The sequence below is a fragment of the Zonotrichia leucophrys genome, chromosome 12, assembly GCF_028769735.1.
Source record: "Zonotrichia leucophrys gambelii isolate GWCS_2022_RI chromosome 12, RI_Zleu_2.0, whole genome shotgun sequence".
NCBI lineage: Eukaryota > Metazoa > Chordata > Aves > Passeriformes > Passerellidae > Zonotrichia > Zonotrichia leucophrys.
The window spans coordinates 11556268-11580655 of record NC_088182.1 but is presented as its reverse complement, the minus strand read 5'-3'; the positions used below and the strand labels follow the sequence as shown (position 1 = coordinate 11580655).

At 48.9% G+C, this 24388-nt stretch overlaps 1 protein-coding gene across 1 annotated transcript; it reads right to left on the bottom strand.

Annotated features, from left to right (window-relative positions):
• Positions 1-2207: 2207 nt before the first annotated feature.
• RAB7A (RAB7A, member RAS oncogene family) lies at positions 2208-21372 on the bottom strand. The gene is made up of 6 exons (XM_064724548.1): positions 21235-21372; positions 6504-6564; positions 5302-5428; positions 4315-4533; positions 3674-3802; positions 2208-3550 (listed from the first exon to the last, which is right to left on the bottom strand). The coding sequence occupies exons 2-6, from the start codon at positions 6554-6556 to the stop codon at positions 3455-3457; spliced, it is 624 nt and encodes a 207-aa protein (XP_064580618.1). The 5' UTR covers positions 6557-6564; positions 21235-21372; the 3' UTR covers positions 2208-3454.
• Between the last annotated feature and the right edge of the window lie 3016 nt (positions 21373-24388).

Sequence of the window (24388 nt, the reverse complement as noted above, 5' to 3'; positions counted from 1 at the left end):
AATTGTATTACTATTTTTATAACCATTTTATTACTATTAAACTTATAAAATTTTAAAAACAAGCGATTGGAGTTTTTCACACACACATTCCTGCCGGTGTAACTGTTTGGGTGTGCTAACAGCTAAAGCCCTTTGGTGCACCTGTAGAACCCCGAGCCCGTTTGTGTGTTTGTGTCTCACATTTCCTTTGGTGCACCTGTAGAACCCCGAGCACGTTTGTTTGTTTGTATCTCACATTTCCTTTGGTGTCTCTGCAGAACCCCGAGCCCGTTTGTGTGTTTGTGTCACACATTTCCCTGCGGGCCCCGGGTCCCTGTGCACACCTGGGGCCATGCAGGGCCGGGGCTGGCCCCGAGCCCGCTGTGGTGGATGAGCTGCAGGCCCTGGGCTGGCAGGAGGCTCCTGCTGGGGCTCAGGGCAGCTCCAGCGCCCGCGGTCGGCCTGGAATCCCTTTGGCACGGCTCCCCCCCGCAGCCCCTCAGCACAGATGTGTTTGTGTGACTCCCCAGCTTTCATGTGTGCACATCACACAGCACAGCTGCCTTCCGAGCCGTTCCAGCCCTGCGGGAGCAGCAGCCGCACCTGCCTGCTCTGCCCACCCGCCCTGCCGCCGCCTCCTCAGCTTCACCCGCTTCTGTCCTGAGCTGGCTGTAGCTCTTCTCTCCCCTCATCCAGCCAGGCTCCTCCTTTGGGTCTCTTCCTCCTGCCCTGTCAGGACTTGGGCAAAGAGGAAAGCCACGCCTGAGCTCAGCTGCCTCCATGCACGAGGGCAGGGTTTCCTCTGGGATGCACCCAGCACCGAGTCACCCTTGCACCCACTGTCAGGGTGGGTTTTTACATGCATTTTTACACTGTCACTGCAGCAGCAACACACAAAAGTAAAAGCCATGACACTCCAATGGTGCAGGGAGTGGCTTTAAGTGTGTGTTGCCTGCAGCAATAGTCAGTCGGGCTGGCTTCTCCAGACCACAGTGATGACAGTGATTCATGCAGAACACCAGTCCCATCTGTGACACCACCAGCCCTGAGTGTAACAGCAGGACAGCAGTTCCCATGCTGCTTGCCTTCTGTACTGGATTCTGTACACTTGTGTGTATTCCCACCTGTAAAAACATTGATATGTAGGTGGCAAATGGAATCCTCCCCTTAAGCATCTGTAACATCCTGTGGCAAGGAGCCCCACAGCTGTCCCACCTCATCTGGAGCCTTGGGTTATTGCCAGTTTATCTGACTGGAAAGACATTAAACACAAGGTCGCTTGAGGGCTCAGCCACAGCCCTGGCTGCCTCAGCCCCACCACCCAAAACCAGGCAGAGGGCTGCAAAGTTCAGAGCATCTCCTTTCCCCAGGAACTTCAGGGTTATTGTTCCTCTCTCCCCCAGCCTGGCTTTCTCCACATTCCAGCTGTGTCCACAGAAAACAAGTGCAGAACAACACTTTAAATGAAGATGAGCAGAAGGTCCAAGTCTTTCAAAAAGCACACAGAGAGAAAAGTGGTCCCAGCAGGACACGTTGCTAGTGCAGTTATTTGAGATTGATGTGGACAGCAAAAGCCCAGTCAAGTGAGAGAAGTATGACAGGACAGCACTATAAAATAGGATATGGAGCACAAAAACTGTTAGAAAGCTCTTGAAATAACTGCCCTCATTTCACTAAACTCTGTTTTCCATCTTCCTCTGGGTACAGTTGTCAGCTCAGCCTTGGTGAGTGCAAGCAGAGGGTCACAGCCAGCATTTAGAAATTAAAGGCTTTATTTGACTAGGCTGGAGCACAGAAAGGCCCTCAACCCACTCCAAGGAAGGCCAGGCCAGCCCTGCTGGGGAGCAGGAAGGGCTGAGCCTGCTCTGCTCACACAACCCCTGCAAGGGGAGGGCAGCAAGAGCTTTAACAGCCTGTCCCAAAACACAGAGGCTGTCCAGGACACACGCCCAGAACAGGGCTGTGCTCCCTGAGGGATCTGATCCAGCATCATTCCTGCCCTGCAAGCAGATTGCAGAGAAGCAGAGGGGTCACTCTCTAGCAGTGCCCCAGCCAAGCAAGCAGGCCTGGCTCACCCCTCTCTCAAAAACCAAACTGGAAGGCACAAACTTCATAGTAAGGAAGAAGCACAAATATCCTTCAGTTAGCAGGCATTGGCTTGCTGGAATGGTGACCAGACAGAGGAAAGAAAGCAGGTTAGTGGAGGAAAAAAAGAGCCAGAAACAGGAGTAAACAAGAAAGTTTGTTCTTGTTAAGTTTATTGGCATCATGTTTGTTTCTTTACATAAGAGCTCAGCCTACGTACTAGAATGTAGACCTCTGGAAAACAGGTAGAAGGGCTCCATTTAAGCAAGCTACAAATGCAAGAACAAATACCAGGAAGAAAGGAAGAGAGGAAAGGGACTAGATTGCCAAGTTTTTCCATACCAAAAATCCAGATTAGCAGTCAGTAAGAAGAAAGGGAAGATTCATAGTCCAGGTCATTCATCAAGAAACAGCTACCACACCCCAGGTGGGAGCTCCTTCCACAGCACAAAGAGCCACAGGCACACCTCAGCTCTGGCTCCTCATGCTCGCTCCAGGATGTCAGGAGTTAAGCAGTAGGGGAGGTGAACAAATGAGGTCATTTCATAGCTGTATTTAATTTTAAATCCAATAATCCAGTGTGCATATCAATGCTGTTATGCAAATCTGAGAATTTAGATACAAGGAAGCCAGACAGATTTTTCCAGAAGATGAAGCCTTTTTGGCCTCAAAACAAGAAGGCTTACATAGTTCATCTCTACTGTACAGAATACTGCCTCTATCTGGACTCTGTGTTGCTAGCACGCCGCAGGTCACAAGTGTCCTCCTCACTTTCTACACAACCTGTGTTTCAGTACTTGAACATGTAATTCAGGAATTTTACACTAATTTATACATTTTTAATTGGTTGCATATATTAACATGTACTATAAGATTTTTCCTAAAGAAGCATTACATAATACATGGATACTGTAAAAAGATCTGATTAGTTAAAAGTAACAAGCATTAACAGAGATACATACAAAACTCAACCTAGTCTGAGTGCTGAGCTTGCAATGAACTATGGGTAATCAGCCTTTCCAATTGCAGCCTTCACAGGGGAAAACACGAGACAGTTAAAAATGTATGTAACTTGTTACACAGATTACCTGTAAACAGTTTCTCTCCATTGGACACCTGGAATTAGATTCAGTTCCAAACATACATAACAGTTTCCATTTTAAACTAAGAGAAAGGTCTGTTACCATGAAGTGTGATGTGGATGGTGTGGGGACCTGAGCTCTGAAGTGCAGGACTCAGATGCTCATGAGAGATGGGTGGATTTTGGCAGCTGGAGATGCAATTTTTTTTTTTGTAATTTCATTTTAAACACAGAAGAGGGGCTGTGTGTTTGAAGGCCTAAGTGTGATATTTGTTTGTGAAGGACTGTGCTCAACCCCTCCCACTCCCCTCAGCAGCTGCAGCTCTCTGCAGAAGCCTTCGCTCGGTCAGTCTTGTCTAGTTTGATGGGTTCGGGGAATTCATTGTAAAGTTCCACTTCGGTTTCCTAGTGGGAGAGGAGGAGGAGGAGTTAATGCTCTGCACACAGCTCCCAGCATGCAAGGAGCTGGGCAAGGCTGGGGGTGAGCCCCAGCACTGAGGCAGGGCTGCACACGGGCCCCCTCCCTACCTGTTTAAGTGCATTTCGTGCAATCGTCTGGAAAGCTTGTTCCACGTTAATGGCCTCCTTGGCACTGGTTTCAAAGTAGGGGATGTTGTTTTTACTGTAGCACCAGGCTTGTGCCCGTTTTGTGGTGACCTGGGTGGACAGAGAACAGCATCACTACCTTCTGCTATGCAGGGAGGGGTTTTATTTTCAGGGCAAGGCCAGAGATCCCTCACAGCCAACCTGAGCAGCTCTGACCTCATCAAAGCCACAGCCTTGAAACAGAACACGGGAGACCACTTCCCATCACCTGACAGACCCAGCCTCAGGACAAGGAGGACCCTGCCCAAGGGCAATGAGATCACAGAGCACTGGCCTGCTTCCATAGGAGCTGCTCGGCACATCTGGGGGAGGAGAAGCAGCTCCTCTCCTTGCACCTCCCTCCCCAGGAAGCTGCTGCAATCCTTCCACCAGTGGGCAGGAGCATGCTGTGCACAGGGGCCTGACCTCTCCAGGCAGGAGAAACCCTTCTCCGGTGGCAGACAACATCTGAGCCACTCTCAGGCACCTCCCACTCCCGTTTCTCAGGTAACCCTCCTGAGTTTCCCCAAGGTCTCCCATTCCAGCAGTGTCTTAAGAGGAGGTTAGTAAGTCCCAGTACTCACTTGTCTGTTTTCTAGGTCAATCTTGTTTCCCAGCACGACAAAAGGAAAATTCTCAGGATCCCTTGGACTGGCCTGAATGAGGAATTCATCCCTCCAGCTGTCTAGGGTTTTGAACGTGTTGGGAGCCGTGACATCGAACACCAGCACACAGCAATCTGCTCCCCTGTAGAAGGCAACTCCCAGAGACTGAAATCGTTCTTGGCCTGCTGTATCCCATATCTGGAGCAAAAGACAGGGCAGATAAGCCAGTTCTACTCTGACACAGTCAGTCTGCAATTAGGGCATTCATTCCAAAACTCCCCACCAGGCATATATAGTCCCCAGCTGGGCAGACAGCAGCACCTGCAGGCTTGGGGATTTCTGTAGGCACAAAGCATCAGGAGCCAGAAACACCTTCTAAAGATAGTTGACCCTTTTTGTCTTCAGCCTCAGCCAGGGACATATCCTCGTCCTGGACAAGCAGGACTTGGGTATTAGGGTCAGCAGGTGACCTGTCTGCAGTGCTTGGATGCACCTGGATAGCAGCAGAGTTCAAATACCCCTCTGATGGCCGCAGCTTTTGCTGCCTTGCAGTCAGTTTCACCAAGGAGAGATGAAAGCTACAGATATCACAGACATAAGCAGGCTGGCAGGTTAACACTGCACCCATAGGACTTGGGGTGACACAAATGGCTGACCTAGGGAGTCTTTTCCAGTTCTTGAACACTAATCACGTGAATCTTTGTAAAAAGACCTAGTTTACTGACAGTACCAAATCCAGTTTTTTAAACAGGGCCTAGCAACACTGCTGTTAGCTAAACCCAGATTAATCTTTGCATTCCCTTGTTCAGCCCATGCAAAAAGTTGTAGGGAAGCCCAGAAGCACTTATGTCTAAGAGAAGTTCAGTGCAAACAAGACTCACACCCAGGACACTGATCCCTACCCCAGAGCAGATGCTTCCACACAAGTGGGGTGATGGCAGCCCTTGCAGCAGAGTTCCTCCTTACCTGCATTGTCACTAGCCTGTCATCCACCATCACCTCTTTTGTCAGGAAGTCTGCACCTATCGTAGCCTTGTACTGGTTACTGAATTTCTTGTTCACATACTGGTTCATGAGCGATGTCTTTCCCACCCTGCACAGGAACACAAAAAAGACAGACTTGGTAGGCTGTTTCTACAACAGTGTTGAACTGACCACCCTGAAGAGAACATTCCAGTGCCCTTCACTGCCCATAACCTCCTGGCTTTTCAACCAGGGAAAAAGCTCCCACCTCTGCTAGTGGGGGCCTGCACACCAAGAGATGCTGAGGCACCAGCTGAGTAAGAGCATTAGCTACCCAAGGATACACAGGATTACATCCTGAGAAACCCCACCTCCCCATCACTAATCTGGTCCTTGGTAAGGAACAGACATCAATTTATGACCATGAAGGCAATTTTAGAAGATGAAGTGCTTCAGAGAAACCCATCACAAACAGTAATCTTCAGCCTCTGCAGAAGGAGGAGGTGGAAACCAGACAATCTCAGATGGCAACAGCTCACAAACACATCTGCTAGGCACCCAGAGGTGGAGATCCTCCCCAGAGAGCAAGCTTAGAGGCTCACATGCTCTCTGTGTGGCTGAGAAACACTCCCTGAATAACAGCTTGCTGGGGACAGCAGTATAAATAAACCTTATGTCATGGGAATCAGGTTACAGCCTGCACAGCCAGCAACCTGTGACAGCAGAGCAGCTCCTTGCTGGGAGCACAGAGCAAAGCCTTTCACTCCAAGGGGAGTGCTCCAGCCAGCCCACAGGAGCACAGCAGATGGCTCAGTACAGACTATGTCTCTGACAGAGTTGTAGGAAGTCACCTAAGAATGCTTACTAGTGGTTTTGGGGCTTTTTATTTTATCTTTTTTTACTGAAACACTCATTCCAACAGCTTATGTCCTCCTTGCAGAAGGTTATTCCACTCTGCTACTCCAGTGGCCTGCCCACCACATTTTCCCATTTAATATTGTGGCAGGACCTCAAGATACTGCAGGGACACATTCAAGACAGAGGGCAGTGAAGAGTTCTTAGACCTGAGGTAACACAGCTGTCATGGGCTGTAAAATCTCTCCTCCCAGCACTGCTCATTTCTTACAGTGCATCCAGGCTCCCACTAGTCAAGAGCACTGCTCTAGCCAGATACAGATTAGCATCTGAAAGGCTCTTCCACTTACCCAGAGTCTCCAAGGATGATGACTTTCAGTAACACTTTCTTCCTAGAAGTCATCTTTCACACTAGAAAGGAAGAACAATCCCGTCACAAACCATTCATTCATTCCTCAAGAAAGCAAGCAGCAAGTTTGGAGGCTGGGAAACCTGACCCCCAGCAAGGAGCCAGGGACAGGCAGGGCTCAGCACTCCTGAAACCAGACTCCAGTTCAAGGCTGCACCCAGCACTGCCCAGGTGTCTGCCCACTGCACAGGCTGGGCCATGCCACACCAGCAGTGGCAATTTAATCTGAGATGAGCTGAGCAGTTGTCACTCACTGTACCAAGGCCCTTCTGGATCCCATTTCCAGGCCATTTGGGAGATATACTAGCCCAGGCCATCTCCCTTGACTTGAGGCAGTGCAGTAAATCATACCAGCTCCCAACACTGGCTAATAATTCTTACACATGCCACAAAGTGAGGGGTAAGCAGGCATGTGGCTAATACCACACTCAAGCTTTTTTTGTGCTGTTCAGTAGTTTCCCAAAAATTAGGAAAAAAAAAGACAAGTATTTCCTCCATCATGAGCTTGGAGAAGTGGAAGCTTTCTCCAGCAGCTGTGTTTTGTGAAAGAACCAAATCCCAAGGACATGCTGTGGTTGAAACAGCTGCAACAGCCACACGGGGCAGCTGAATTGCAAAGCAAACTGCTGCCAGACTGTGGCTTCTCTGAGGGCACAGGAAGCTGACTACTGCCACCTCAGCTTTGGGGTAATAAGGTTACAGTGACAAACCTCATCATTCTACTCCATCAGATGATGACTTGTTTGTCAAAACTTCATAGGCAGGAGGCTCTAAACTGGCCACTAATGGTGCATCCAACTAAAAAGAGAGCTGAGCTTCAGAGTTCCACACTCATCTGGTCCCAGATCTCAGACCAGTGAGGCAGCTACAAGTTCATCAGCTGCAGCAGGTCAGAATACACTTCTGGATATTCTTTAGCATGGTGAGAGCAAGCACAGGGTCTGTCCAGTGGCTGAGCACACCCTTCCGACCCTGAGGCCCTGCTCCACACCTCTGGGGCGGGGGTGGGCCAGCCACTCTTATGTGCTGGATCAGATCACAGACCCAGTTTGGTACTGACCTGCTCCACAACACAAGGACCTTCCTGAGGGAGCCCTGCAGGTTCAGTACAGCAAGAGGAGCCACAGGATGGCTACAGCCGTGCTACTTGACTCCAAAGATCCTTGACAACAGGATCTGGTATTAAGCCCTTATGTATGGACTTGCCTACCCTAAAATTCCCATCCTGCTATACCACATTCATTACAGCACACAACTCCTACTCTTCAGGAGCTATTCCTGATTTTCACAGCTAAGGAGGCCTTTGCTTCTACAACAGGGATTTAGGTCTTCAAGCAGCTTGATCCTTCTGTGCTTCCTGGGATACACAACAGCCTCAGGTGCTACATAACTACATCCATTTCACCCCACTACTACAGGAGGCTTCAAGCTGTAAAAGCCTCTCACTAGATGCAATCCAGTTGCAAAAGACCTGAATAATCTCAAGCTTTGAGGGTTAGAAGACATGAAGAGCTTTAGCCTTTGCTGTCAGTGGATGCTGCAGAAGCTGAAGGAGCATCCCTGCACCACTGCAGTGATGCACCTACAGCTACACCTCTTTGGACTGCACCCACCTCACAGTCACAGGGTTGCTTAGGTTGGGAAAGGCCTCTAGGATCACCCATGCCCTGTACATGCTGCATGATGGCATTCAAGATATCTGCTCCATAACCTTCTCTGGCACCAGGGTCACACTAACAGGCCTTCCACAGATCCTCCTCCTGATTCTGACCCTTCTTGTAGATGGACAGTTCATTTGCTAACTTCCAGTGCACTGGGACCTCCCCAGGGAGCCACGACTGCTGGACTCAAAGGGGCTCAGGGAGCACTTCCAGAAGCTCCCTCAGCACCCACCCACAAAGCCACTGAGTCTTGAGCGTCTAAGCCATGTAGCAGGCCTCTTCCTCAGCCTTTATCACTATGTTTCCCTCCACATCTGATAAAGGATGGGGATGCCTCTTAGCTCTCATTTGTTACTAATGTACAAAAACACTCTTTACACATTTTATTATCTTTTACAGCAGTAGTCAGATTAAGTTCTAGTTGGGCTTTGGCCCTTCTGGGTTTTTTTCCTGTATAACCTCATGAGATCCTTGAGATACACCTAAACAGGACTCAGTGCTGAGGAGATAAGAGCCAGGGGCTGTGCAGTGAGCAGCAGTGAGAGGTCACCCAGAGGGCTGATGCCACCCTTAGATGGGTGCTAGCAGATGCCAGAGAGCATGTGGAGGAGGACAGTTTCTCCAAGTGTCAGCACCTCTCTTTTCCAGTGGGCTGCATTGTCCCCTATGCAGCTGACAGCCCAGCTATGCTCACCCAGACAGAGCCAGCTGAAAGTTGTCACCAGCACCAACACTGAGCTCTGCTTCTGCTCCTGCCCAGATGCACACACCACTGCCTGTCTCCCCTACAGCCATGGGCAGAGCAGAGCACAGAAGCCCCTTCAAGCCTGCACCTCCTGTGTTCACAAAGCACATACCAAGTGACACTTCTGCCAGTCAAGCCAGAGACTTGTGCAGCACAAACAGCCCAGATGGAGCAAGAAGCAAGTGAACAGAGCTTTAAAACAGCCTTAAGACAGCTGTGTATACTGAACTGTCATGAAAAACATCTGCATAGGTTCAGGCCCAGTGCAAGTCACCTGATTTCCTCAGGACAGAGGAAAACAACTCACCCAGGAGTGGCTGTGCCAGAACCCAGCATGCTTCTGGGAACTGCTTCTATTTTCCTCAGAGTGTTTCCAATATCACTTGCTGCTGCAGCTCACTGCCTCCTGGAATTCGAAGCAGCTTTGGACAAGCTGGCATTAGTTCTCCTGCTTAGGAGGGATTTGCAGAGCCCTAAATTGCAACACTAAATCACACTGCATGCTTATCTCCCAAGTTCAACATAGCCTGAAGTTCCACTCTGAGGGGAGGGAAAACTGCTCTGTCAGGATTCATTACCTTAGCAGTAACTCAGCTGAGCAGCCACCTGCAGACATAGGAAGTCAGGCTGAGTCAGAGCTGCCACTGCCTTCTTGTCATAGCTGACAGGTTACCCAGCAGGGTGAAGGGCTGTCCCTGCCCCATCAACACCAGGCAGGTGAGACACTCAGCTTCCATCCCAGGTGATGCAAAGGATGTGAGCCACAGTACAGGAAGAGCTGCTGTAGCTTTGTATTTGGTGTGGGCCATGGGACAGTGAGGAACTGCAGCCCTGCCAGGAGCAGCATGGATGCTGCCCAGTCTCACACCCCTGTTCTACCAGCCTTGGGTGATGCTGCCTTGAAGCAGGTCCTTGTCAGCTGATGGGCCAAGCCCTCTTTAACAATCTTCTAATGCAGGTAGAAACAGACCTACACTTCAGGGTTATTCCTTGCCCAGTACAACAAGGAAACATCCTCAGGTCCTGTAGAAAATGGTTGAGCTGAGATAGGCTGGGGTCCCACTGACTCAGCACTAAGAGTATTTTGCATCAGAGAATGCAGCTTGTCTTGCCTTTTGGTATTTGACACAATGACTCCAGAGCAGCAGCCTGCTGAGGCACACGCCCTTCAGATGGCAGTGTGAGAGCTCACATGGGGCTTCTGTCCAGTCCCAGCAGCACTTCTGAACAAACACTTCCTTTTTCAGAGGTATCACGAAGAAAAACTTGTTTGTTAAGATTTGATCCAAGACTCAGCTCTGTTTCACACTACATGAAATCTTTTTGAGCGAGGTCATCTGCATGACTGCTCAGAACACAGCCTGGAGCAGCACACCCAGGAGCCACCAGACACTCCACATCAGCCAAGGGCTGATCACCACAATCATTCCTTCTCCTGGCTTAACCAGTGCCAAAGAAATGACACAGCTGTCTCTAATCCAGGAGAGGAAACCTTCCACTCCATTTTAATGCCTATCCTCTAAGCAAACAAGCCATTAATGATATGCTGACCCTCAAGAAATGAAGCTGGTATAGCACACTCTGTCCCACAATACTGTTATACCTTTAACACCTGCAGCAGGAGCAAGGGAAAATTGCTGCAAGCATCACTGGTTCAGCTAATCTGAAAGGAAAAGTCAAAACCTATCCTATGAAGCTTCATAGCTCTACAGCTCAGATGCAAGAGCAAATAAAGCCTATGCCAAGTCTAATTAGGTTTCCCTTGTTGCTTCAGAGCACATTACAACTGTCCTTTCCCTTGCTATATTAAGACAGCTGCTTTAACTCAAAGCAGAAATGGAGGGTTACAAATTCCTTAGAGATGTTCACGTGTCAAGTCACAATGTAGGCATTTTAATATTAATTGGGTTGGTACAAGCAGGAACAGAAGCAGTTTGCATTGATGGCTCACCAGACCTCAGATCAGCTATGCTTTAACAGAAGCAGGCCTTGCAAAAGGAATATTCTAAATGGCTCATGGACGGTCTCAGTGTGAGAGCATCCAGCCCTAGGGGAATCTCACCTCCCTGGAAGACAAGGCTCCCTAAGCAGCAGCATACCCATAGCAGTTTTGAGCAGTCTTTACTGTTTCAGCTTTGCTATTGAACAGTTGGAATACAATCCTAACATGTCTACACAGGCTGGAATGTTTGGCCAGGAGCTCCCTGTTACTGCAGCTATCAGCTTGCCACCTGCAGCTTCTCAGCAACCTCAGTGCTGAGGTGAGGATGCTGGACAGCACATCTTGCCTTTTGTCCTCTGCCAGGGCTATTTAACACCACACCAACCAGGCACAGAGTGGTAGGGCAGCAGGCATTGAGCACAGCTAAACTCAGAATTATGGATGGCTAGTTTTGCTCCCTGTCCCAGCAGGCATCCCACAAAAAGGTGTATTTGAACCTGAAGCCCTGCAGCTCTGTTCTGGGTGCCATGGCTGATAAGCAGAGCTTCCACTTTCCTGCTATACCACAGGACCTTTAGCAAAAACACCCAACCATGAACAAGCTGATGTGGACAGATCAGGTGCCCATTAGGGGCCACCACACACAGCAGCATGCTCACCACAGTGACCAGACAAGAGCTACCCTCGTGCTCTGGAAGAACCTTCTGTCCTGAAGAGTGTCCCAAAATGCAGCCAAGTGCACTTCTGACACAGAAACAGCACCTCTACTCACTGTTCTCTTGCATGGATGTCTCTGTACTACAGAGAGCTATTTTTATTCCCTCCCTCCTCCCTCCCTGGGTTCAGCATTTCTTCAAGGAAACTGAAGCTAGAAATATTATTCAGGACCAGCTCAGTCAGACTGAACCAGTTCCCTCTCCAAAGTATCAAGTTCCCTAGCACGTTTGGCATCTCAAGGGCTTATGTCTGCTTATATCTTCAGCCACTGAAATGAGATGGTCACTGAATGCTTATCCTGTTTTTAGAGGCCCAAGCACACCAAACAGCCTGGCACATACCACCTGCCCCATGGTCACACCGCACCTTGCATCTACTTAGCTAAACCTTTCAGTAGATACATGAATTTGCTCCAATTTTTCAGCTACTCTAAAAAAGCAAGGCTTCATTGTGAGGAAAGCCATAGCCTATTATTGCCACTCATTGACCAGAGTCACAGTTCCTGGTTGCAGAGTGTCCAAGCAGTCCAGACACCCTTTGTATTGAAGCCTCAAACCCCACCTGCAGCAGAGCCCCAGATAGGGCAGAACAAGCTTTACCAGTTACAATTTAACATCAGCTTGGTTCCCACTGGCTGATCAGACAGATATTGCCAACAAGGCATCAACAAATACAAAGCTACAAGTGACTGCCTGAACAGTTCAACACAAACCTGAGACCAACAGATACCAACATTAAACACGTCACTTGCATTCTCCCAAGAATAACACAAGCCCTGTCTTTTCAGCTGGGCAAAAGCACAGCAGTAGTCAGGAGACAATCAGCAGGGGCTATTAATTTCATATCAATATGGCTTCAGAGATGCCAAGCTGCCTTCAAGGAAGAAATTAGGAATATGGCTGCCTTTGATGTTTTTGACTGCTACAGAGCCTGCATACTTCCCTTACCAAACCTGGGAGCTCTACAGGTGGAACACGTATCCAGCATCCCCACACTGAGCACAACTACAGAGGCACAGGGAGCAGGCTGAGTCTTTCACTGACAAAGGCTGCACAGGCAGGACAGCACTCTCCCACCCCCATGACAGGACAATCAGGAGCTCAGCTTCTCCAGCTCACTGGAAAATACCATCAAGAAAAGCCTCACGTTTAGTGGGGACACGTGCTGTGTCTAAAAAGGAAACCAGGAACATCTTGTAATTTGGGCTGACAACTTGCAATAAGTGCTCCCTGTAAATAGGCTGTTTTTGAGGCAATGGGCTCTACAGCCCATACAATCAGAGGTGCCTTCAGGCCTCAGATGCACCATGGAGCAGCAGTCAGTTCAAGCAGAGCCCACACCAAAAGCACCTGGCAAGATATTCTTGTGACAGCTTCACTGAAGTGTACACTCTAGCTGCTGTCCCACAGTAGCATCTAAAAACTGATTTCCACCTCCTTCTTCCCAACACGTTTATGTTGCTGCTCTAACCAATATATTCCCTCCTGCTGGTACCCAGCCAAGAGCTCAAGCACAGCTCCTCATTCCCTCCTCAAGAGGAGCAGCTCAGCAGGCAGCTGAGCTGCTCCACCAAGAGCAGGCTTCTGTCCAGTTGGTACCTTTCCCAGACAGCCCTGTGAGGCAGAAACTACCTCTGTTCATGGAGCTGAAAGCCTCAGCTACAACTTAATTTTTGATACCTTGTGTAGAACATTATATTGCAAGCTGTTAGATGTAAATACACTGTCCAGTACATCCCACCCCCATCTGAGAGTCCTATGCCAAAAGCTTCACCTTCCTGAAGAACAGCCTGGAGCTTTAGATGCCTGCTAGCACACTGACATGGCTCAGATCAAAACTGAATCTGAGAACACGGTTCAGTATCCCAGAGGAATGAGCTTTTCAGACCACACCTGTCTGCAGTAAGTTTCCACCTCCTTTTGAGGGCAGAGTTGCAGCCTCCAGTGCTGGAGCAGCTGCTCTAGAACTGAGTGAAGCTTAGGAACCAGCAATAGCAGCTCAGCCACATGGCTTCAAGCTCTGTTCACTCTCTGCTTCAGCACAGGCACCAAAGCAGTGTGACACAGTGCTAAAAGCCAAGTGACATGGTCTGAAGAAGCTCCCAGATGGAGCTGATACCAGGCCTGCACAAACACTCTGCTGTGTCCTGTTCATGGGTAACATGCTCTGAAGACAGTTCAGTGCTAAAGGAAGAGAATGGTGGGGCAACATGCAGCTGGACAAACAGGCAGAAACCCCAGCTGGGAAACAAACTTTGGAACAGTTTTGAGCATAACAGATTCCTGGTGTGATCAAGGATGCTCCAGAGCCAGGGCTGGGTTAGACACTCCTGTCAGTGGTAGTAAGGTTTTAGCTTGCCTCAGACATCCCCTCAGTGCTCAGCTGAAGGCTCTATCACACATCCCCTATGTGGGCAAGGACTCAGAGCTCACTGGAAGGAGACATGCCAACATCCAGCCTGCCACAGTGCAGACAGCACAGGGAAGGCAGAAGCAATGCCATGGCAGGAGCCATGTCTGCACTGACACTGCAGGACTTGCACAAGAGAAGGGGTCTGCCCTGCCTGAGGTCTCAGTTCAGCTGTGGCTCCCTTAGGGCTCAGATTTGGAGAGTGAAGCATTCCTGAGAGGCACTGATGCATAGGATCAGTTAGGCTCAAAGCCCAAGTTCTCAAAGCCAAGCTCTTCAGCCCAAGCCTCACTGATTCAGGCCTGTTACACCTCCTGGCATTTCTCCAGATGAGAGTTGGTCTATGCTGCACAATGTTTAAATACTAGCTGTGGATCTGAACAAGTTTTTGACTGTAAACCTGCCATAATTAATTGTGACTCTACCCTAGGAAAGTCCAAACTACACAGGGCAAGACCCCATCCCTAATGCCAAAAACTGATCTCTGATTTCTGCTGGTTTAGACATCACAACAGCCACCTTTTCATAAGGAGGCATCATGCTGGTCTGACTACATGGTTTGCAAGTGGGAGCAGAACAAGCATGAAAACACTTTGCTTACAGTACCACAGCATATGTTTGTCCATGTTCAAGCAGACCAACAGTGTGCTTAGGAGCAGTGGGAAAGGTCTGGAGGACATTTCTTGCAGTCTGTGGGAACAGTACAACACCCAGGCTGCTGCTGAGCCTAAGATCACAGGAGCACATGCAGGACCTTCCAGGTGACAACGACACTGAGCCAAAGCAATGGAAGGAAGAGACTGAAGAAAATGTCCCTAGGGATGCAGCCATGCTGGGCAGCCACCCTGGGTGGATCACTTTGCTCCCCAACAACGTGAGGATGATTCCCATCATCTCCACAGAGGGTAGCAGGTATGGGAGACTGCAGCTGTGGCAGGAGAAGAGGCCACAAAGACCCTTTTGAAGCTAATGCTACACAATAACAAGACCAGGATTCCCAGAAAGCAAGCCAGGGCTGCTGAAGCAGAAGTCTTCTGCTTATAGGAAGACATCTTAAGAACAAAGCCAAACCCAGAAACTTCACTGAAAGCTGGATGTTTCCAGTCATGAAGTTTTAGTCCACTGATTCCTCCAGCAGCTAAATGGCCCTTACACCACAAAATATCCTCTCAGGATTGGGCACACATACCCTAACAGACTGACAGCAAGCATCCCAAGATCTTCTACCTTCTCTTGGAGGCTCAAACCATGTCAAGAATCAGTGTTGCTGTGCCCCTACCCTCCAGTAAGAGGCAGTTCCCCTATTAAATCCTACAGGATTTCAGGTAGTTCCCAGCAGATCTCCCCCAAGGATAAAGCTGTTACAAGAAAAGGCATGCTTGCTTTAACACCCCTCCCCCTTTATCAGAGCAAGCTTAACTTCCCCTATTCTGCCCTGGGGGAGACAATCTCAGGATGTGGGAGGAGAGTTGAGCACATAGCTGGCTGCTGGGAGACACCAGGCAACAAGCCATGTGTCTTGACTAAGGGCCTTGCCCACGCACAGCGCTGCAGCTACACCAGCACAGCTTCCATGATGCCTCCCTGGTGGACAGCTTTCCAACCTGCAAAATAAACCTTGGGCTAACTGGAACACAGCCACAGTGCTCACCCAGCCCAGTTTATGCAGTGGTGTCTGCTGGCCTTTGGGCACACAGCACCCAGCTAGTGGAGCCAGCCAACAGTTTCAGTAGCCCTGACACAAATATCAAGAACCCAGCACAGCTCTCACATCAGGCCCTACCCTGAGTGACAACTCCCTTATTGCTTTCTAGAAAACACAGTCAGAGGCAGCTGGGCTTTTTTAATCTATGTGTCCAGAAGATAAGGCTGTCCAATTCCAAATATTCTAAGTTAAACAGTTGAGTTGTTAGATTTTTACCATATCTGACAGTATTTTTTAAGTGCTCAGATTAATTCTAGTTTTGACTACAGTTTAAGTTTTCACAGATTCCTGCTTTCAGTTTCAGAAACACAGATAACTTTTGCAGTGGTAAGCAAAACACAGATCTTAGACCTTGTCAGTGGTAAACAAGCCTTGTTTATCCACTCCTGGCTGCCAGAGTTCCTAGAGGCTGGGCAGAAACAAGAGACTGAAGGGAGACTTTGACCAAGTCAAATGACAGCCCTTAGGAGGTCTGCCAGAGGCTGCAACTTACACCTGATACTCAGATCTGAGAGTGAATATTGTGTTTCCTACAGGAGAAGTTTGATAGAGAAGATAGTGATGGGAGATGCTATGAGCAGATGTAGGGAAGCAGCAGACCAACACTAATGGCAAAAGCATTACTCCTCCTTCCAGGAGGTCCTGTTGTCAGTAATGAGTCTTCTAGAGAGGAAGCTTTCTCTAGGGACAGCTTGTAATCTAAGAACTACACCTTGATCTGTGAGCAGAACTCTTGATCCTCCACACACTCAATACTATGCTAATGTGGTTTGCAGAGCAGGAAGGACGAGTATTTCAGTACCAGGATGGAAGTGCAACAGGTAGCTTGCCATGACAGCTGAGTCAGTGACTAACAAGGAATTTTGTATTGTGGATATTCAGTTTCACACTCATACTTCATACCCTCATATCTCTTGCACAGATCCTGCATCAATACTTTACCACTTCACCTATTCTCTTGATGAAGCTCCACAAAGGTCCAATGAAAACCTCACTTGCATGGTGAGGTTAAGAGAACTCTGTGGGCAAATGGCATCTTGTTAGGCAAGGGAAAAGGTTCAGGCCCAGGCATGTCTCAGCTAAAACCCTCTCACTGCTCATGCTCGAGACAATGCCACCACTGTGCCAGTTTGGACTCCAGATATCATTATCCATGTCTGGGAGCCGAGTGACTCAGCCCACTTGAGGGAGACAAGCACCAGACAGGTTACTTTGAAGAGGATTCTGCATCCAGCTGGAAAGAGTTCAAGGGCTCAGCACAGACATGTTAGATAAACTGGCAGCCCAGTAACCAAGGTCCAGGTACTCCAGGCAGGCTGGCTCTGAAGGCAGCTCCATTTGCTGGCCTCCACTTTTGTCCACCTCGTCTCTCAAATGACCAAAGTGACAGTATATAGGACAGACTCAAAAGAACACTGGGCTTTTTAATTTACATTTAATTTCATGTAACAATTTCTGCTTAAAACTCATGCAAGTACAGTTAGACACAATTAGTCACCTTACATTTTCATTTTAAGTGGTTATGCAAAAGAAAGAGCAAATCACTCACTGTATCAAGTGCCTTTAAATCATAGAGAGAGAAATCTGTGCCACAGGTTTACACTTCAATCCCATCTCAAAGGCAGTGCACCCTGTCCTGAAGCTTCACCGCCCTGTGAAGACAGCTGTAGCCTCAATAACAGGTTTCCTGGCAAGAGAAGTCAAGGCTACTGGAGATAAGCTGCAAATCAACACACTTGAGTGGCCTTGATGAGCCTGCTTCCCTTCCCAGGGTCACTGCCATGAGGGAGCAGCAGCAGCGTTGACAAAGCTTCCCCCACAGCCAGCGCTGGTTGCTGGCACGGGGAGGAGGAGCAGGAGCAGCCTCGCAGCAGCGATGACATCACCAGGGCAGATCTGCCAGCACAAAATGCAGCACGCTGGGCTCAGAGCTGCATCCCTCCCATCCCCACCAGCAGACAGCAAAAGCAACAAGCACACCGGGAGCCAGAGGGGAACAAGCGACACACGGGGATCCCTTCAGCGCCTGCTATTTCTGGGCAGCACGTGGGCACTCCTGACCTTGGACGCTCATTTGTGAGCTTTATTCAAGGTGCATTTAAAGAGAAATGGGACCTTTAATCGAGCCCCTCACTGCACAAATAAGCACGGTGTGTCAACTACTGTCATTCACCTAATTATCTATATCTAATTCAGTTTTGAGATGCACAGCTCGTGTTTGGATTGATGGTGCAGAGAGAGACTTTTATCCTCACCATCTCTGGTCACAGCTATATCTGAAGGCAGACTGTTACACAGCAACTACATAAGATCATTTTAGGAAGCTACAGAGGGAAGCCAACTCAACCCTAACTCACGAGGCAATTAAATTGCAATTATCAAGACAATGCTGTGCAAGAATGAAGTACTTCAGCATCTGAAGGGTGCCAGACTGCTGCCAGACAAGCAGCACATGCCAGTGCCCAACCAAGCTCAGCATTTAGGTAAGGTCTTAGCTGGACTCTCTTCTGTAGAGGCAACAATCTTTAAATTATTCTAAAGCCCTGCAAGGTAATCTTAGGTCCACCAGGGCCCAGTGACAGGGACTTCAGAGCAGGTCAGGTCACAGCCAAGGAGAAGCCCAGATGACATAAGGAAACACTGGCACCATGCAAGGTGAGGGTCTTGTACTCATTTCACAAAGGTTCAATTTACTTCAGTTACTAACAAAACTGCTGTATTCTGAAGGCAGGAACATGCAGCAATAAGTTCCTGTGAGCCCACATCATCCACCAGTTTCAGTGCCCTATTGCAGCCCTTATTCTAGAGCCAGGTACCTGCAAACTTTCTCTCACAATGCAGCATTTAAAAACACACCCTAACCAAGCACAGCCAATTTTGTTTACAGCCAAATGTTAAGTTCTGCATAAAGTAGTCTCATTTTCACACAGAAGTCAGACCAAAATTCCATACATGTTAGAGACAGAGCTATTTATAGTTTTGCACAGATGGTTTGATGGTAATTGTAATGTTTCCTCAAGGACAAGCTTTGCTTGACAAGATTTGCTCCAACAGGTAATTCTCACAACCTTCCAACACAAGTATCTTAAAACACGAGCTTGAAGAAGGTGCTGCAGAAAATAAATCTGGTAACCCTCCTGCTCACAAGCTTTCATTTTGATCAGCAAACTAAGCAAAGTCATATCTTTCCCAGGTCACTTCAGAGCAGAGCTTGCTCATTTTACACTTTCAGCTGAGGATTTATCAATGTTCTAACATGGTTGTGCTACTCAAAAAGTTGGATTCCCTGGCTTTGACAGGAGGGCCAGGATGCCTGTACTGCAGACTCTGCAACACAATTATTTAAATTCTTAACTTGTCACCCTGAAGGTACAACTCAGGGTGTCCTGTTCCCCACCTCCTCACTCTGGTGACCAGCGACAGGATCAAGGAAACAGCGTGAAGCTTTGTCAAAGCAGGTTTAAGCTGGATACAAAGTTCTTCACCCAAAGGGTGGCTGGGCACTGGAACAGGTTCCCCAGGGAAGTGGCCAAGGCCCCAAGCCTGCCAGAGCTCAAGAGCACTTGAGCACTCTCAGGCACATGTGGGAGTGTCCTATACAGGGCCAGAAACTAAACTTCTTGTGTGAACTGCTGTGATCCTTGTGTGCCCCTTCCAACTCGGAATATTCTGTGATTCCATGCTGAGCTGTTATCAGGATATTTGAGTTTGAGGACTGGGACAACTGCAGGACACCACAGGGAAGAAGAACATTAAACACAGCAACTCCCTTCCATCTTATCAGTTATACTTCACGCTACAGGTTGGGAGAGCAAGAAACTGCTATGAGATTTCAGAAGTCTTCCTTATGGAGGGGTCAGTTTAGCCCCATAACAGCTTTTCTACACCAGACACAGGGTATTAACATAACAGCACAAAGAGTAAAGAAAAAATCCAAAACAAACAAACACACACCCCAAACAAACAAACAAGGCAGGGCTTGAAAGTTATCAGTATTAGAGGTGCTTTACTTCTGAGGGCTCAGGCCAGGCAGGCATGGTGGGTCCACTCATTAGTGCATGGAGGGCAAGTCATGTGTTCAGTCAGCTGTTGGGAGTCACAAGGGAGAGGGGGAAAGAAAAGTATACTTGTTCTTCCTGAGTAAGTACAGCAACGAGGCCTTGATTATTTAACAAGGAATATTCAAATTACTCCACCCACTTTAACCTCAAATTCAGCTCCTGAGAGAGCAGGGTACACTGACTCCAGCAGCCTGGTTCTACTGGAACCATGGCCAGGCTGCAGCTACTGTTCACACACCACTGGTATCACCACAGCCAGCCAAACACTGGCACAGCTACTTATAGACCATTCCCCTGAAAAAAAGAGAATCTCCACTTCCCCAAACCCAACACGCACATGCATACACAGGCTGTTAGGCACAGACAAGAGCTGGCCAGCCAGTGACAAGTACTGGAAGCTTTGAAGATTCCATCCTGGCAAGTGACAAACAAAGAACAGCTTGCTTACAGCTGGGAGGGGACTGCATTCTGTCATGTGCTCTCAGTTTACATATAAGAACCTCATACAGACCACAACAGCTCTGCTTATCAGCAAACATTTGGAGTTTTCCAGGAGATAATGCTGAAACTTCCTGCTTTGAGAACAAAAGGCTTAGAGTGCTAGGTGAGATACACATTTTGATGCTGAGGTTACCTACCGTATTTCAGGTGAAGATTGCTGTTTTTGCTGCTAAAATAAGCCCTCTATTTACAGTGAGTGCAATTGTCTTAAGTACAACCACCAGGCATTTCCATATTTATTAGTCTCTATATATATGGAAACTAATAATGATCTATCACTTAATTTACCTTATTACACACTCACAGACAAAAGCACTTCTACCATCCACTCTAATAGTTCCTAGCACTGACTCAGGCCTTACACACACCGACAGCCCCTTTCGCAATAACTGCCAGTCTCCCGGCCGCCTCTCCGGTCAGTTTGATCGCTCCCGGGGCTGCCGCTTCACGTTACAGGCGCTCCCCACCGGACCCGGGCAGCGTTTCACCGTCCCGACCCAGCGCCCCCCCACCGGCCACCCCGAAGCCTCTTCGGGGTTCGGGAGGAGCCACAGCCGCTCCAGAGGCCCCAGACAAAGCGCTCCCAGCCCAGCGGCACCGCTCGGGCCGCTCCGCAGAGCAGGCTCCACAAAGGCCGGGCCCAACGCGCATCCTGGGAAAGGCCCTCGGGGAGGAGCCGGGCCTGGGGAGACCCCCCTGCATTGTCCCGAGCCAGCACCGGGCCCGGCTCCAGGGAGCTCGGCCGCCAGAGCCCGCCTCGGGGCGGGCAAACGAGCCGGGCCCCGGTGCAAAGCCGGCCGGGAGCACCGAGACAGCGCCGCCTCCGCCGCGGGCCCCCCGGTGCCGGGGAGGGGCCGCAAGCGGCTCCCCCGTCCCGCGGCTCGGCCGCCCGCCCGTCCCCACAGGCAGCGCGCGGTGCCGCCGAGCTCACCTGGTGCTGCCGCCGCGGCCCGAGCCCGATCGCTGCGCCCCCCGCCCGCCTCGTCGGCTTTAATGGGCCCCGCCGCCTCCCGCGCTCGCTTCCGCCTCACCGACAACTTCCGCTCACGGGGCACGGCGTCACCGCGCGCCGCACACGTGACCCGCCCGCCATCTCAGGGCGCCGAGGCCCAGCGGGCCCGGCCCCGTGCGGGTGGGAAATACAATAAATAAATGTTTGTGGAAAATAAAATGTGGGAGACACAGGGGAGGGGTGGAAGGGGACCCGCCTCTCCCGCGGGCTTCCAGTGAACACCGCGCCCTGGGCTGAGGGGAGGCGGAAAGGGCCAAAGAAACCTTCATAAATGATGAGAAGACACAGGCACAAATCTGCTCTTTGGTGTCTTCTAAATAGCACTGAAGAAATGGCACGGAGTTCTCTACAGTTAAATTCGTATGTGAAAAAAAAAAACCCTTAGTTATTGCTATTAAAAATAAAGAGGCAACATTTTAGATTAAGTATGTTTAATATTTATAAATTTTTACTTGCAGCTGTAATCTAAAGTGGGGTAGTAGCACCGGCACTTGTCAGGAAAGAAGATAAAAGATACCGGCTGAGTTCATTCATACATTCAGATTGATTTACCAGGCAGTTGTCAGCACCAAGAGAAATGGGAGCCTCTGAAGTGTCTGGACCTAAATCCATGGGGTAACAACTATCCTGCTGGTACAAGTGAAATCTGTATTTCCTACTCTCTGTTGGCAGCAGGTTCATTTTGTTACTCAGCAATTACTTGAACATTATTACTCATCCAAGTCATGTGACTGCTGTGGGTTTAGTTAGCTTATGAACTCAGGAAAACCCCCATGGGGAAAAAAAAGTATTTTTAAAGCTAATGAAAGATAATAAAGGACCGAGGCAGTATTCCAGCAATATTAAAAAGAAAATCACACAATGACAGACTTGTTGGGGTTGGAAGAGACCTCTGGAGATGACCCAGCCCAGCCCCTGCCAAGGCTGGGTCACCTAGAGCAGGTGACACAGGAACACGTCCAGGTGGGACCTGAATGTCTCCTGAGACTCCACACCCTCCCTGGGCAGCTGTTCCAGGGCTCTGCCACCCTCAACCTAAAGAATTTCTTTCTCATGTTGAGGTGGAATTTCTTGAGTTTTCATTTATGGCCTTTGCTCCTCATCCTGTTGCTGGGCACCACCAAAAAGAGTCTGGCACCATCTTCTTGGAGCTGTCTTTGAGATATTTGTATGAATTACAGATCCCCTCTCAGTCTTCTCCAGACTACACAAGCCCAGTGTCTCCTCATAAGAGTGATGCTCCAGACTCCAGAGAAGGAAAATTTTAGCAACAGTTTATTAGTGCTTTTAGGGTGCCCCATTAGATGCAAAGAGCTGCAGAAAAACCTGGTATCAGTTAAAATGGAGACAGGACAAAAGAGGAAAAGCCTTCAGCACATCAGCAGCTGCTGGAGCAGAGCACTGGCTTGTCCCAATGCATTGCCTTTAACAGGAGACCCAGTGCTGGGCTCCTATGGGCAGACATTAATGGCAAATAGCGGGTGTTCCTCAGCTCTCTCTTCCTACAAGTTTCCTTTTTTATTTTTTTTTACACAATATGAAAAATAAACAAAAACTGTGAGTTAAATTTCCTCCTGCTGGCACCATCTATTGCAGACCTTTGTAATGCAGAACTTCACAAAAAGTTCCCGTGCCACTTGCTCTTGACAAGACCAACAGATGCTTTCCAATCCTCAGTGGGAACACAGCATTTTCTTAGGCTGGTGAGGCAGGATCCTGCTTGCCTCCAAGATCCTGGCCCTGGGGAGGACTAGGGGCAGCAGACAGGTCCCTGCTATCCAGGATGGGAGCTCCATTCAGAGTGGCAGAGTGAAAGCAGGAGGATGGAGTGGCAAATGGAAGTATTGAGCTATGGATCCTGAAATGCCCCCCTGTCCCCTCCCCACCAAAACACACACCTGCCCTGGGGACAGCAGAGCATGCTGCAGTGAGCAGCCCTGCACACTGAGGTTTAGCAGCCTGTGAAGGAAACTAAAAAATGTCAAACCCCAATGAAAACCCATAAAAACAGATCAGTTTGAACCCAAATGCCAATCGTTCCCAATCACTAACAGAGCTCTAAAGAAATCCATTCTCTATCCTTGAGGGGCACTCACACAGCTGAATGGATCTCTGAGGTTACAGTAAGAGATCTTTAGGCATTTACTGGTGCAGAAACCTCCACCTATTTCATGCACTCATTCCTCTAAACCAGGAAGTGAGAATGTCTCCTGCTTTGATTTTCTTCCTTTTGTGTCACCTAATCTCTATTTGCTAACCTTCCTGATCCAATTAGAGACAATCAAACATTATATGTCTTGCACCAGCTCTGTGCTTTTGTCCTTGGACCAAAAGAGCTTCTCCTTTTCCCTTCTCATTTCTGAGATGATGGAGTGAACAGTGGTACAAAAACACCTGCAGAGAGGCCCAGAGAGGCCATCACCTCAGCTGTGGCACTACAGATCCCTGCCATGAGCTGAGAGCATCTGAGATTCCCCACAAGGTATTCACCCTCTTCTGTGGACACACAGCTGCCCCACCCCTGGCCATCTGTGACATTAAAAGCTTGGGGAGGGTCCCCTTATTCCCCTGATACTTGTTCAGCATATTTCAGCCTCCTCATGGCTGGGAACAGCCTTTCTTTCCCTCTGTGCCCAGAAAGATGCAGCACCAGCCTCTGGTGGCTGTACCTCAGTGAAAACTGACTGCCCAGAGCTTCCTGTGCATAGCTGTCCTCTCTCAGCTGGCTGTGCAATGCTGTCCCTTGTCACTTTTGGCCTTCCAGACCAGCTTCCTCAAATTATCATCATAATGTTCTAACATACAGAAATTAAAAAAGGGAACTAAAATGCAGTAAATGCACAAAATGTTATCTTGATACTTCAAGCTTTGTCATGCTTTGATTTATCTTGTCTAAAGCAGATTCCCCCTGCTTCTGCTGGCATTTTGTTCATTAGAAATCTGCTATTGCAGGACCACCTATGTATTTCCACTGGCAAGAGCACAGACCCAGGCCAGAGTACAGCCTACCCTGTCCCCTAATCCCTGTCTGCAGTACAAACACTGTTCTGGTAATCTGCTAATGCTTTCACCT